The sequence below is a fragment of the Poecilia mexicana genome, unplaced genomic scaffold (assembly GCF_051168715.1).
Source record: "Poecilia mexicana isolate PSO_F unplaced genomic scaffold, ASM5116871v1 scaffold_7, whole genome shotgun sequence".
NCBI classification, from domain to species: domain Eukaryota; kingdom Metazoa; phylum Chordata; class Actinopteri; order Cyprinodontiformes; family Poeciliidae; genus Poecilia; species Poecilia mexicana.
The window spans coordinates 16,841,966-16,854,295 of NW_028263376.1; the positions used below are offsets into that span (position 1 = coordinate 16,841,966).

General features: G+C 35.7%; 2 protein-coding genes across 3 annotated transcripts; one reads left to right on the top strand and one right to left on the bottom strand.

Moving 5' to 3' along the window:
* Positions 1-25: 25 nt before the first annotated feature.
* dazap2 (DAZ associated protein 2) lies at positions 26-5,909 on the top strand. Its single transcript, XM_014972496.2, has 4 exons — positions 26-179; positions 2,657-2,775; positions 2,861-3,109; positions 3,187-5,909. Exons 1-4 carry the CDS (start codon positions 167-169, stop codon positions 3,313-3,315), a joined length of 510 nt encoding a protein of 169 aa, XP_014827982.1. The 5' UTR covers positions 26-166; the 3' UTR covers positions 3,316-5,909.
* A 1,655-nt stretch (positions 5,910-7,564) lies between these two features.
* Positions 7,565-12,138, bottom strand: smagp (small cell adhesion glycoprotein). 2 transcript variants are annotated; one of them, XM_088007163.1, is made up of 6 exons: positions 11,883-12,138; positions 11,511-11,543; positions 9,588-9,638; positions 9,418-9,474; positions 8,300-8,347; positions 7,565-8,208 (listed from the first exon to the last, which is right to left on the bottom strand). In XM_088007163.1, exons 2-6 carry the CDS (start codon positions 11,515-11,517, stop codon positions 8,036-8,038), a joined length of 336 nt encoding a protein of 111 aa, XP_087863289.1. In that variant the 5' UTR covers positions 11,518-11,543; positions 11,883-12,138; the 3' UTR covers positions 7,565-8,035. The 2 variants fall into 2 exon arrangements, with proteins under 2 accessions (XP_087863289.1, XP_087863290.1); XM_088007164.1 differs by lacking the exon at positions 11,883-12,138 and adding an exon at positions 11,714-11,779.
* Between the last annotated feature and the right edge of the window lie 192 nt (positions 12,139-12,330).

The following is a 12,330-nucleotide window of genomic DNA, read 5'->3' on the forward strand; positions in this document are numbered from 1 at the left end:
CCGTGCGTGCGTGCAGCCGCAGATAAAGAACGGGTGACGTAACCACTTCCACAACAACAAGAAGAAACAAGGAAGTGTCAATCCGAAACCTGTAACAAGGCCGAGACAAGATACGCAGAGCTCCGTACAAGCTGATGTTCCTCAGCCTCCGAATCAATCCACAACAATGAATAACAAAGGTATTTCTCCGCAGCGGGTTCAGTTTGTCAGCTAGCTGCCCGTCAGTCGACGCTGCTGTTAGAACTAGAGCCGAACGGGCTGTCGTTATCTAAAGCGGACTTCACGTTTAGCTACGTACATAACAATAAACTGACGCCTTCTGGGAAGCTCACTTACTGAACCTAAAGGCGTCTGAAATACTGTAATGAATACATTTTTTATTTTCTCGTTACATTATTGTTCTGATTCAGATCAGATCGCATTTTGTTTTTTGTTGTTTTTTAGCGAGCTACAACCATTTAAAACGGCAACGCTGCCATAACTGGACTGTTTTGGTTCGCTGTTGTGTTGTTAACATGGAAGTCCTATTCTGCTGCAGTCAGACTGAAGGAGCATTTTAGTTTGGGCTCTTTGCTGCATCTATTCATATTGTTTTCCTGTTTAGCCGATCATTTCAGTTTATAAAAGAGGCTAAACACGCTTACATGCCCAAACAAAGGGCTGATGCTAGTTTTGCTTTCACAATAATTTAACCATTATGTTGCAACCGACTGGCCCTATTCATTAAAAATCAGCAACAAAGAAAAAGAGCAACATTTTAATAAACTGTTTTACCTTATGCTGTATTTTTTTTAACTACGTCACGTTTCTTTGTGATTGTATTAGAATAAAGTGAATTCAGCTTGCCTGGAGTTCTTTTGTTTCTGTTTTTTATATATATAATTCTGACTTGTTAGCTATATAATTGTAAAACATGATATATGTGGCAACTTAGGTTACATCTTATTCTCTATTTAGTTTCAGTTTAATATTTTTCAGATTCTTCCAATACACAAGGTTTTTTGTGACATCAGCTTATATATATTATCATCTGTTATTCATCATTCACCATTATTAAAGAATGGTGGTTTGATTGCAAATAACCAAACTGCCCATACTCATCTTGTAAAATTTAGTTTTTATTCCCATCTACCTGCATAAAACAGCTAAATAAAAACCTAAATGCCTTAATTTTCTTACTGCATTTGCTTCATGTTTTAATATTTGATCGATATACAAGCTTTGTTTGTCCCATAGGTGATAGGAATTCTCCTCACACAGGGTTAATTTTAAAACACATGCATTCAAAGATAATTCAATGTAAAATAAAATATAAGTAATATGAAATCCACATTGATACAATGAGAACAAATTCAAGATCTATGCAGAGATTCTCTATATATTAACCTTTTATACAAATTTAAAATCAGCGTTTACACAAAATTGTATACAACCTTAAATATTTAATTTGATAGACTGAAGCAAATATTAGGGATACAAATTTGACCGAGCAGGCAAGAAGATGGAAATAAACATTGGTTGTTAATATCGGCCTAGTTTTAATTATCAGATTACCGATATGTTAAAGAATGATTAATATCGCCTGATTCTGATGTTAACGCCAATATGTCATGAATTACTTGCAAAAATTATTCACTCCTGCTGAAGTAAAATAACATTGATTCTTAGTTATATTTTGCAACATTATTATTAAAAAACAAATATTAATATTAAACATTATTTGCAACATTATTCACAAATTTTTAAGTGGTTATTGGCAGAATATTATTATTATTATTATTATGCTATTTAAGTCTAACGAGGTAACAGTAAGTAGTTAATTGGTCTGATTGTATGTTCGGGTAGTCAGCATGTGGTTGGCTGCTTAGTTTTAAAACAGAGTTACTTTATTTGGAGTGATAGTCTTTAGTTTCCACACCATGACCGATTTTTGACCAGAAATATTTATCAGGAGCACAGCACTGTTATTTCAGCTCTAATTCTATTAGAGTTGAAATGATTAAAAAATTATTGAGATAAACGTCAACTAATTTAGTAATCAAATATTTGTATACAGACTAAAAAAAATGACATTTGCTGAATGAACAAAACACTCAGAGCAACTATTAAGACAAAAATATATTTACATTTTGCATTTAAGATTTAAAGAAATCTTAAGTGGTAAAATGTGGGCTTCACCGGATTCATGTTCTGTAAAAAGAAAAAAAAAGATTTACTCTCCAGTTATTAATCAGTTAATCCACACAATAATCAACAGATCAGCCATACGCTGTACTGATAGTCAAGCAGAGAGGGCTGAACGTTTCACATGTTATTGTTAGATGTGTTTTGTTTTTTTTATCTTGGATGCATGCTTTGCTACAGATGGTCAAGAGTTCACTAAAATAATACTGTGTTGCATTTTAGGCAATAAATTTTTCCTGTTTTTATGTTTTTCTAAAACAAAAATCGTCGAGTGGTAAAATGAAAATCCTGCAGAACGTGCAAATTTCTTTATCCGATTAATTGTTAGAGTAACCGTTAGTTTCCATTCATTTAGTCCTGACTTCACACACATTTTTTGGCTTCATCATCGTCCTTTAGATCCTGTCTGAACATGGGGATTCCCCATCAGTTCCTGGAGTTTCAGTATTTAACCCAATGTGTTGTTTTGCAGGTTCATATCCACAGCAGTCTGTGTACCCTCAGCAGAGTACTGCACCTGTATACCCTCCTGCTATGCAAATGTCTCCTCAGGCACCTCCCTACACAGACACACCACCTGCATATTCTGAGGTAACTTAGCAATCTGGAAGTTGGACACTAAGACAGCTTATAATTTCTGAAGGTTTAATTTTGCTTTCCGTCTCTCTGTGTGCAGATATACCAGCCCAGATATGTGCTTCCACCTCAGGTGCCTGGTCAGGTGCCGCAGATGTCCTCTCCCTACCCTGGCCATCAGGTGTACATGCCCATGCAGCCACACATGCAAGTGGGTCCGGTGGGCCAGAATGTCCCCATGGCTTACTACCCCATGGGAGCCGTTTACCCCCATGGATCAACCGTGATGGTGGACGGTGGCTTCGACGCTGGCGCTCGCTTCACAGCCGGCAGCAGCGTCTCCATCCCCGTGAGTGTTTACGTCAAAATGCGTTGCTTTAGGCGAAAACTGTCAGCTGAGTCTGTTTTTCCCTGCTTTCCCTTCAGCCCCCACCGCCTGGACACCCCCCTAATGCGGCTCAGCTGGCCGCCATGCAGGGCGCCAATGTTGTCATGACGCAGCGCAAGAATAACTTCTTCCTGGGTGGATCCAGTGGAGGGTATACCATCTGGTAACAGCAGCTACTCCCCTCCTGGTTCATGCATAAAACCCCATCCCAGATGATTCCCCAGTTCCTTCTTTATTCCATACGCCTTCCTCTTCAGGCTGCTTGGCCATGCCACAATACTGATATCACCTAACGGAATGTAATATTTTAGAGCCCTTGTTAAAGGTACAGTACTCCACTTCTGACCTACAGATCAAATGATAATTCTCACCGCCTGAGAGGGAAAAAAAGCTACAGATTTTAAATTTTAAGTCTCCATAATTCTTTGCTGGATCGAAAGTCTTCGGTCGCTCCAGATTGGACTTTATTTCAGGCGTGTGTGTCTGCTCAGGAGAGCTATTCTCCTTTGATCAAATGGTCACAAATAACACTGAGATATTCATGTATTCCTGTACAACTACTTAGATAAAATGTTCAAATAACAGACCTACATTATATAGTTTAGCTGCTTTATGGTGAAAGTAAAACGCAAAGAAGCAAAGTTACAAAGTCGCAAAGCGCAAATTAAAAGAAATCTCCACTTGTTGTTTTTGAAAATCTCTAGTGTAGTTTAATTAATAGGAGTGTAATAGTTTTGTGTAAATACCAGTATGATGATCAGGGGATGTTACCATCTCTGCTATATATTAAAAAAAAAAGAACCAGCATCCTGGATGCATTTAGTTAGACCTGTCTTGTCTTTTGCACAGTATCAAAAAAAAAAAAAACACCACAATAAATTTGTTGCACAATGAACTTTCTGAGAGATTGTTCCATTTCAATCAGTTGTAAAATAAATAAATTTAATTTAAAGCAAAACAAATATGTGTTTAAGAAAAGAGTTAATGCAATATCTCAAGTGGTTTACTGTACCTTGTTGGGCAACTTGTAGATGAACATAGTCGAGTGCCAAAGAGCACTGGGGATAACCCTGAATCGAAGCAAATTAACTTCAGTAAACTTAAAGGAAAGAAATTTAAAGTAAATCCAAATAGTAAGATGAACAGAAAGGGGTGGTTGGTGTAACATTTTTAGCTTTTTATGTATCCTGTTTCTATTCCACAGTCGGATACCCAGAGTTTATCACTGCGCATTTATTATTCAGATCTACAGAGCTATCCTTTTTTTTTAGGGTTTTTTTTTTGTTTAGGGTTAAACTTGTATGAAAAAAAAAACATTCTTCTTAGAAGATTGTAACCATTTCACAAAAATGCATTTAATACTTCAGTTTTGTTTTCTTGGTTCAATATTTTGACTGATTTACACGAGTAGTTAGGCTAATGAAAACATTCGATAGTATAACCAATGAGCTGGTTGTGCCAAAGACCTAGCCGGCAATGCATTTATAATAAGTTGTGGCGTCAAATTTTAACCGCCACCGTTTGAAAAAGCAAACATATCCTTGAACAAGACGTTGTGACGCTGTCGGCTCCTCAAGCCTTCAGTTTCCCATGACTGCAATCTATTGTGGATTTTTTTTTCCCGTCACCTTGTGTGGGTCACCTGCATCTTTGAGTTGCTGCATACTTTGCACCTTTTGCTAATGTACCTTTTAACTGAAATGCACTGCTAAGCAAAACTGAGGAGTTGCAGAAAAAAGGGGCTAATCTCTTTTTACATTCTGTTTTCATGACTTTTTAAATGAAAAGGAAAAAAAAAAGCTGTGACATTTTTCAACAGTTTTGAGTCCATTTTTATTCCATTTTAAAAAAAAATTAATGTAAAGATGTGCCATGTTGTTACAAAAGCCTGAAAGTGTATGCAAAGATCTTTCAATGAGGCTACATGACTGTCAGCATGTTTATTTAAGTCATTTAAAAAAAATTAAAAAAAATATGCTTTCATGCATCTTTGGAGTCAATCAAAAATGAAATAAAGTATTTGAAGCTAGACATGTTGTCTGTATGGATACCACAAACTAATATTTGTAAGCATTTATCATTGTGGTGTGAATGAGTGTCACTGGGTATCCGACACGCAGCATAAAGTTTTAATAGCTGTGGCTAACAGAAACGAAAGCCAAAACGCTGGCTGTTTAGTGATACAAATATTAACTAAATCCCAAACCAACTTTCTGGAAATCTGTTTTCTTCTTCCGATATGAGAAAGGTTTTTAAAACGCTCAACTCCTGCTGTCATTTCAGCCTTTTTTTTTTTTTTTTCAAACAAAAGGGCCACAGCTATCAAAACTTTAACAGCTGTAACTCAAACAGAAGTTTTCTTCCTTTTTTTCCATCTCTGCTCCGATTGTAAAGCAGCTTAAGTGGCTTCATTCTAGCATTATGAAGTACTGTAAACTCACAGCTGACTAGTAGATGCTATGCCAACCACAGCCAGCAAACGGGACATTCTTTGTTGAAGGATTATGGACATTTATAGTTCAGGGATTCTCTTTACAACATTTTGTAAAATAGATGTATGTACTAAAGTGATGTGATGTACTTTGGTACACATTCTATCTTTTAAGATTACTAAAGGAGATGAGTGTCACTACGGTTTGCTGAGACGTGTCAAGGATGAAATACTTTGGGAAAAAAAAACTTAGGTGCACTTAACTTTTTTATACTAAACTTAAAATTTAAAATGTAAGTTTAGAATAAAGGTTATTTTGGAAATTTGAAATGTGGTTAAGTTTGTTCTTGTATGCATTTGTGTAGTCCCTTGGTAGAATAGTAAAAAGTTTCTTATGTTGACATCTGAGATTTATTTTATTTTTTTGTTGTTTTGGTTTTTTGCCACAGGCGATTATTAGTTTAATAAACATGCTTCCTATTTTCAAAAAATAAAAATCTTAAAGGAGAGCAGTTATTTTAACACAAAATTTATGCTGAAAATTACATAAACAGCGCATCTATTTGACTTATTAGTTTAACAAACTAGCTTCCCAGTAAATCTTTAGAACCAATGTGTCAAACTCGAGGCCCAAATTTGACCCTCGGTAGCTTTTTATGTGGCCCTCTAGACTCCAGATTACATAAATCAGTCCCTCCAGTTTTTCGCAATTCCATGATTACAAAGTTTCACGCAAAATCAACAGATTCCTGCATTGTTTCACGTAAAGCATAACGTATTACGAATTTTCCACAAAAACTGGATTTAAGAGACTACCAACTCCCATCTGGAGGTGGCAGTATTTCTCACTCAGTCTCACTTGACGTCAAGCTATTTGCAAAAGCAAATGGCATAGACACTGCCATTTAAAATTTTACCCAATTGCTAAAGTTTGTCTGTAATTAATCTAATGCGCCATGTTGATGCTAAAAAGCTTACTAAAATTGTAAACATAAGTGCCAAGCTGAACAAGATGGCTGTTGATGTTAATTCAATATTTGTGGCCAACACACACTTACCGGCTCCGTTCACTTTGGTCATTGCCGTTGCTAGGGCAACCTACAATTCGAAAACAGCGACGTCATCGTTAACAACTTCTGCTGTTCGCTGATTGGCCCGGTACAAATTCTAACGGAAAGAATCAAAGTACACGGGAGAAAGCCCAGACCGCTCCGTAAGCGAGCTAACATTTTACATGCTAATTTAGCCAGTTGGACGGAGTCTAGCGATAGCAGATGTTTCGCTCAAGAGATGCTTCCCACGAAGCTTAACGTCACAAAGGAGAAATATTGCGACTGATATTACAATATTTACTAATATCGCCCTTGTAAGATCTTCAAATATTGTGCGGCTTTAGCTTTAATAGCATTTCTCCTTTAGCATTCCATTTACATGAACAAAGTCAATCTATTTTTAACGTATAAATCACACCGTTACTCATGAGCTACAGCAAAAACTTTAATTTTACTTAACTTCTTTATGATTGACACAAATAAACTGACCTGTAATCTTTGTGCTCACTTCCTACTTGTGCCCAGCAGTGAAGCTTTTGCGGAACTGAAATGCGAAACGTTTCTATATTTAAAAAGCATGGAGAGAATCAGTACCTTGGAAAATTATATACAATTTCATAAAATATAAAGTTTTAAATGTGCTCAATCTATATGTAAAATAATGTCCTTTAGATTTCCATAGAAAAAGTTAAACCTAAATTTCTTGCTCCCATAAATATACATTTTTCTATTTAATCTAGTACAAATAAAGATTTCCATACTATTTTTCCAACCCCTTTTTTTGTAGCAAGGGAACTTGTCACTGTACAGTTTAATGGAGCAATTTTACAGAATTAACTTGAATAGTCACATTACTATCTTTACCATCTTACAAACATTAAAAAGTTTCCAGTAACTCTACATAGAAAATTAAATCAGGTGCAACAAAAGCAGTTTCTGTATCATTTTTTTAATTAAAAGAAAAAGTTGATAAAAAAAGAAAAGCAACTGAATATAAATGTAACAGCCAACACAGCATGCCAGAAGATTGAGGAAAAATACGTCGTCTCAGAGAAGTAAGGCAGAAACATAATAGTGTCAGAGTAATCTTGTGATGGTTGCTGAATGTTTTGTGATCCTATAGCTGGCTGTAGACATGTTTTAAATCCTACCACCCGTTTCATACCAAGCTGTGGTTGTCGGTAGACGCCCGTTGTCTTTCAGCTGCTTCACATTCATCAACATTCATGGCTACAGTCCTGATCCTGTCTTTGGTTTCACTCCTGGGACAACTTCTTAAAAACATCCCCACCCCAGCTTCCACCCTCTCCTCTCACTGCCAGTAGCAAATCCATCCCATTTCTTTTTCTTTTTTTTATTACACATGCATCTTTATTTTCCTGTTAGCCACCTCTTTTCCCAGGTTCATATGAAGTATTCCTTCTTTTCACTCACACCAAGTGTGTGGGACTCGTCAAAGAAATAATCTCCTGGAGCCGGCTCCCCCGTCGTCCTGTAGTCGCCTTTGTTGCGGCACATGTACCGATACAGTACATAAGCAATAACACCCAACGTCACCAACATGGCAAATACGATCACTAAGATAAGAAAAAAAAAAAAGAATGACTTTAGAATCCAACTGTATCCTAAACGTGACAAGAAAAATAACTTGAGAGTAAAAACTGATACCTCCAATAATTGTGTTTTGGTCTCTTACAGGGAGTGATTTTGTTACCACTGTGGAAAGATATTGTGCTTTAAAGATTTTTACATCTCAATACAGTAGTAATTCAATTAAAACAGTGAAACTCAGACTCATTACACATATTGATACATTTAAGGAGTGTTTATTTCTGTTGATTTTGATGAATACAAATTATAGTTAATGAAAAATGTTATGTTGGTTACAGCCTAACAACTTTAGTTATCAATTCTTCTGATGATTAAGTTTAAGTTAAACTTGTTTAATTTAAACACATTTAAATTTTTGCTTAATTACTCCTCCGAGTAGGTTCTTTTACCTTTTTTGAGTCTGTGTGCTCTAGTAAACGATCAATTACTAAATGAGTTGATCATTTATAATTGATTCATCACCATTAATCATTCTGTCTTAGCCATGTTGCAGCCTACACAATAAGGGAAAATGTCAACACTACAGTTGTCCAACAGATCCTCCTCAACAAGGTAGTTAAGCCAAAAAAAGGTCAATAAGTTGGCCGTTTACAGAGTATTCAAACTACTTTGAAAGTTTAGTGGAAGGAAAAAGTATGTAAAAACAGGGATAGCTCCAATCACATGGATTCACATTGAATGCAGTGTAAATGCAGCACTTACTCATTGAGTCATTAGAAATGATAAATATTAATTACATTTAACAAACCTGTTGAGCTCAAATTAAATGTTTAAATATGAATCAGTTCACTTTCTGTAACGAGTCTTCTCTCCTAGATGTTTATTTCAAAACTGTGCAGCCAGAATATTAACCACTTTACACAGAAATCAAGCACTTTTCAAACCTTGAAAACATCTAATTGAAATTTTCAAGGATTTCAAGCACCTGATTAAATGTGTATACTGCCGACTCGCTTTTCATTACGTTTGCATTTCAGTGTTAAAATCATTTCATTGAGCAGTTTGTTCCTAATAAATGAACCAACAGAAATAAACACTTTAAATATACAGCTCTCGTTTTTATTAGCATCTGGTAAAACGAAGGTAGCTCCGTCTTCTTCTTCTTCTGCGTATTAAAGTGACTCCATGTGGATAATGCAACAAAAACAGTGAAAAACAAGGAGTGAAGGTGTTACCATAAATAACGGAGTCGTTTGCTTGTTTAGGAAAAGCTGTCGGCCACAAAGTTGAATCTGCAGAAAAACAAATATGTTTATGAAACAGAACATATTGTGAGAGTATCTGTTTGCTGTGACAGGAAAAAGCAGTAGTTTGGTACTTTATCTGTAAAAAGCCGAATACTCACTCCGCATCACAGCTTGCTGTGTAAACGCGCTTGATGAGTTCAGATCTGTACCTGGAAGATAAGGGAGCTCGATAAAAATGTCAGAAAACACAATCTCAATGAACAAGGGCTACTTGTGTAACAACCCATCATGTTGTGATAATCTAATCTGATTATTTTGGATTAGGACTGCAACATAAGGCATTGTTCACTTAAAAAAGAAAATATTATGCATGGGAAAAGTTTCTTTTCTATTTGAGTGTAGAAGTTAATTCTTCTCTCTCGTTAAGAGTTTAGTAAAATATATAAACAGATTTTTTATTTTCTCTGAATATTTCAGAGAGCAGCAGAATTTCTGGACAATAATCAGTAAAATATGTTTTATATACCTGAAGCATTCAGTAGGTGTCAGACTGGTTCTAATTGTTATTTTATATTCATATGCATTTTCAATTTGAAGGAGATGGAAATTGTGGCAGAATATTAAGGCCAGTGTAGATGAAAAGCAGAAAATAATGGGGTTAGGAAGTAAATAAGGAGCAAATTACTGTCAAAAATCAAACATTCCTACATTTACCTTACATATTTACAAGAAAAAAAAAGTTTTTTGATGTAGAAACATCAAACTTACAAAAAAGGGATCATTTCCATAATTAAAGGCAGATACTATCAATTAGCATATTCTATGAACATTTTGACTTCAAAATGTCAGAACATAATAGTTTTAATGTGAAAATGTCTTTAATCCTGGAAAATTATCCTGTTTTTTAAATGACTGACAGAATGTCCCAGTTTTTCTTGTAAATATGGGAAGTTAATCTAGAAATGTCAATTTTTTGGTGGCCACATTTCTTACTTCTTATCTACACTGACCCTATTATTTATATTTATCACAATAAATATTTTATTTCTGACTGCTGACTTACAAAAATATATAGTAATTTCTAAAAGTTAATGTTTTTGAATTGTTTCAGCATTAAATCCTAAATATCTTTGAAGATCAATGCGTTTACCTGTTATTTGTCATTATATATGATTTTCTAATGTTGCCTGGAGGAACTAATATGCTGCTTTCTGAGTTTCACACCAGAAAAAAACAAAAATCCCTCCTGAAGTCTAAAGTCTGACCAAAAGCTGCTAGAATAATTTTATTTGAATTTCTGACCGCTACCATCTGCAAATTTGTGCGTGGTTGTTCGTCAACAGGCTGCGCCACACCCTAAACCAAACAGCTTTTTATTTCCTATTGGAGTTACAAGAATTTCCAACAAAAACTTAGAATTATCGAGAAAAACATATTTCACAGTTATAAATGTGACCTTTGGAGTAAAATAAAAAGTTCTAGGCAATTTCCCACTGCGGAGGGCGTATTCTGCTATATTATAAGTCAACTATTGCATTAGTTATTTGCTTGTTGAATATTTCATGACATTGTTTTAAAAGTTCAGTGATTTTCAGTCCTCAGTGTAAATTGATAGATGGGAATTACTTTTATTTTTTTCTTAACGTGCCAGTCACAGTCTGATAAATAAAACCGGGTCGATATTAAATATTTGTTTTCATCTTATTTGTTTCCCAAAATGTGTCAAAACAGCTGAGAAATATAAGTAATATCAGTAAATATCCGTTTTAATAGCAGTAATATTAAATATCGACCCAAAATTTTATATCCACACAGCCCTAATTTTTACTAAATAATATGTTGCTTTAATTTATTCAAGTCCTGATATCTTTTTTTCTTTTACACTATAAAACACATGCGCTCCCATTGCTGTTTAGTTATTTTTTCAAGAGGATCAAGACAAAATGGAGTCCCAACCCAAACTTTGGGAGTCAACAGTTTGCTTATGCCTTTAACAACATTCCTAGACTAAATACTCACTAAATCATAAAACGAAGCGATACGTTTAATATATGCACAATTTAATCAAAATGTGAACTTACTATTCATTGTGAATGCTGGGTGAGTTTGGCTACCTGAAAGAAAGGCACAAATTAAACAAACATTGACAGTTTCACCAACAGTTTACTTGAATTTTTAACAAGTTGAGGTGCTCAAACAAACATTTCCTGCTTTACAACCAGCACACTTCACCAACCAGCTGAACTTCTTTGTTAAACGAATGACCTTTAAAAAAAAGCCAAACCTCTTTCACACCAGCTTTCACTGCGGTCCGTTCACTTGTCTGACCAGAAAGCGGACCGACCTCCATAATTTAATAAAACCAGGCCGTCACACAAAGCTCTCCCGCCTCCCATTCAGCAGTTAATCAATCAGACATTGTTTCACCGCAGCTGTTGTTTGGGCTTACTTACCTGAGGGCGCAGCAACAGCTGTGGAGCAACCGCGACACGAAACCTCAACAACGGACCAAACAACTTCTTTTTACGGCGGGTAAGACAAGAAAAACAAAGAGCAAACACTCTCTGTTGTTTTCCCGGGGTTTAAGGTTTTAACTCCACCAAGTGAAACTTAACTGCGTGGGTGAAATACAGTAAGAGCAGACAGTTTCTGAAGACTCGTGAGTCGGGAGGGAGACGCTCGCCGTTTCCGCCCCTCCCTTTCCTCTTCTGCTGCCTCAGAGATCCTCTATGAAACAGATGCGCGACTCTGTTGGTTAAAATGCGACCCAAAAAGTGGACCCGGAAGTGGCGCTGCTCGATCCGACGGTCAAGTTGTTGTGGCCTATCTGAATGAATGAATGAATGAATGAATGAATAAACGATACCATTGAAACACCTTCTAATCTTTTATACAAATACC

Excerpts from the sequence above, each read along its gene's own strand:
- dazap2 (XM_014972496.2), top strand. Across the intron at positions 2,776-2,860 it reads CACCACCTGCATATTCTGAG|ATATACCAGCCCAGATATGT; the intron begins GTAACTTAGCAA and ends CTCTGTGTGCAG. Across the intron at positions 3,110-3,186 it reads GCAGCAGCGTCTCCATCCCC|CCCCCACCGCCTGGACACCC; the intron begins GTGAGTGTTTAC and ends CTTTCCCTTCAG.
- smagp (XM_088007163.1), bottom strand. Across the intron at positions 9,475-9,587 it reads ACAGCAAGCTGTGATGCGGA|ATTCAACTTTGTGGCCGACA; the intron begins GTGAGTATTCGG and ends GTTTTTCTGCAG. Across the intron at positions 8,348-9,417 it reads AAACGACTCCGTTATTTATG|TGGTAACAAAATCACTCCCT; the intron begins GTAACACCTTCA and ends ATCTTTCCACAG.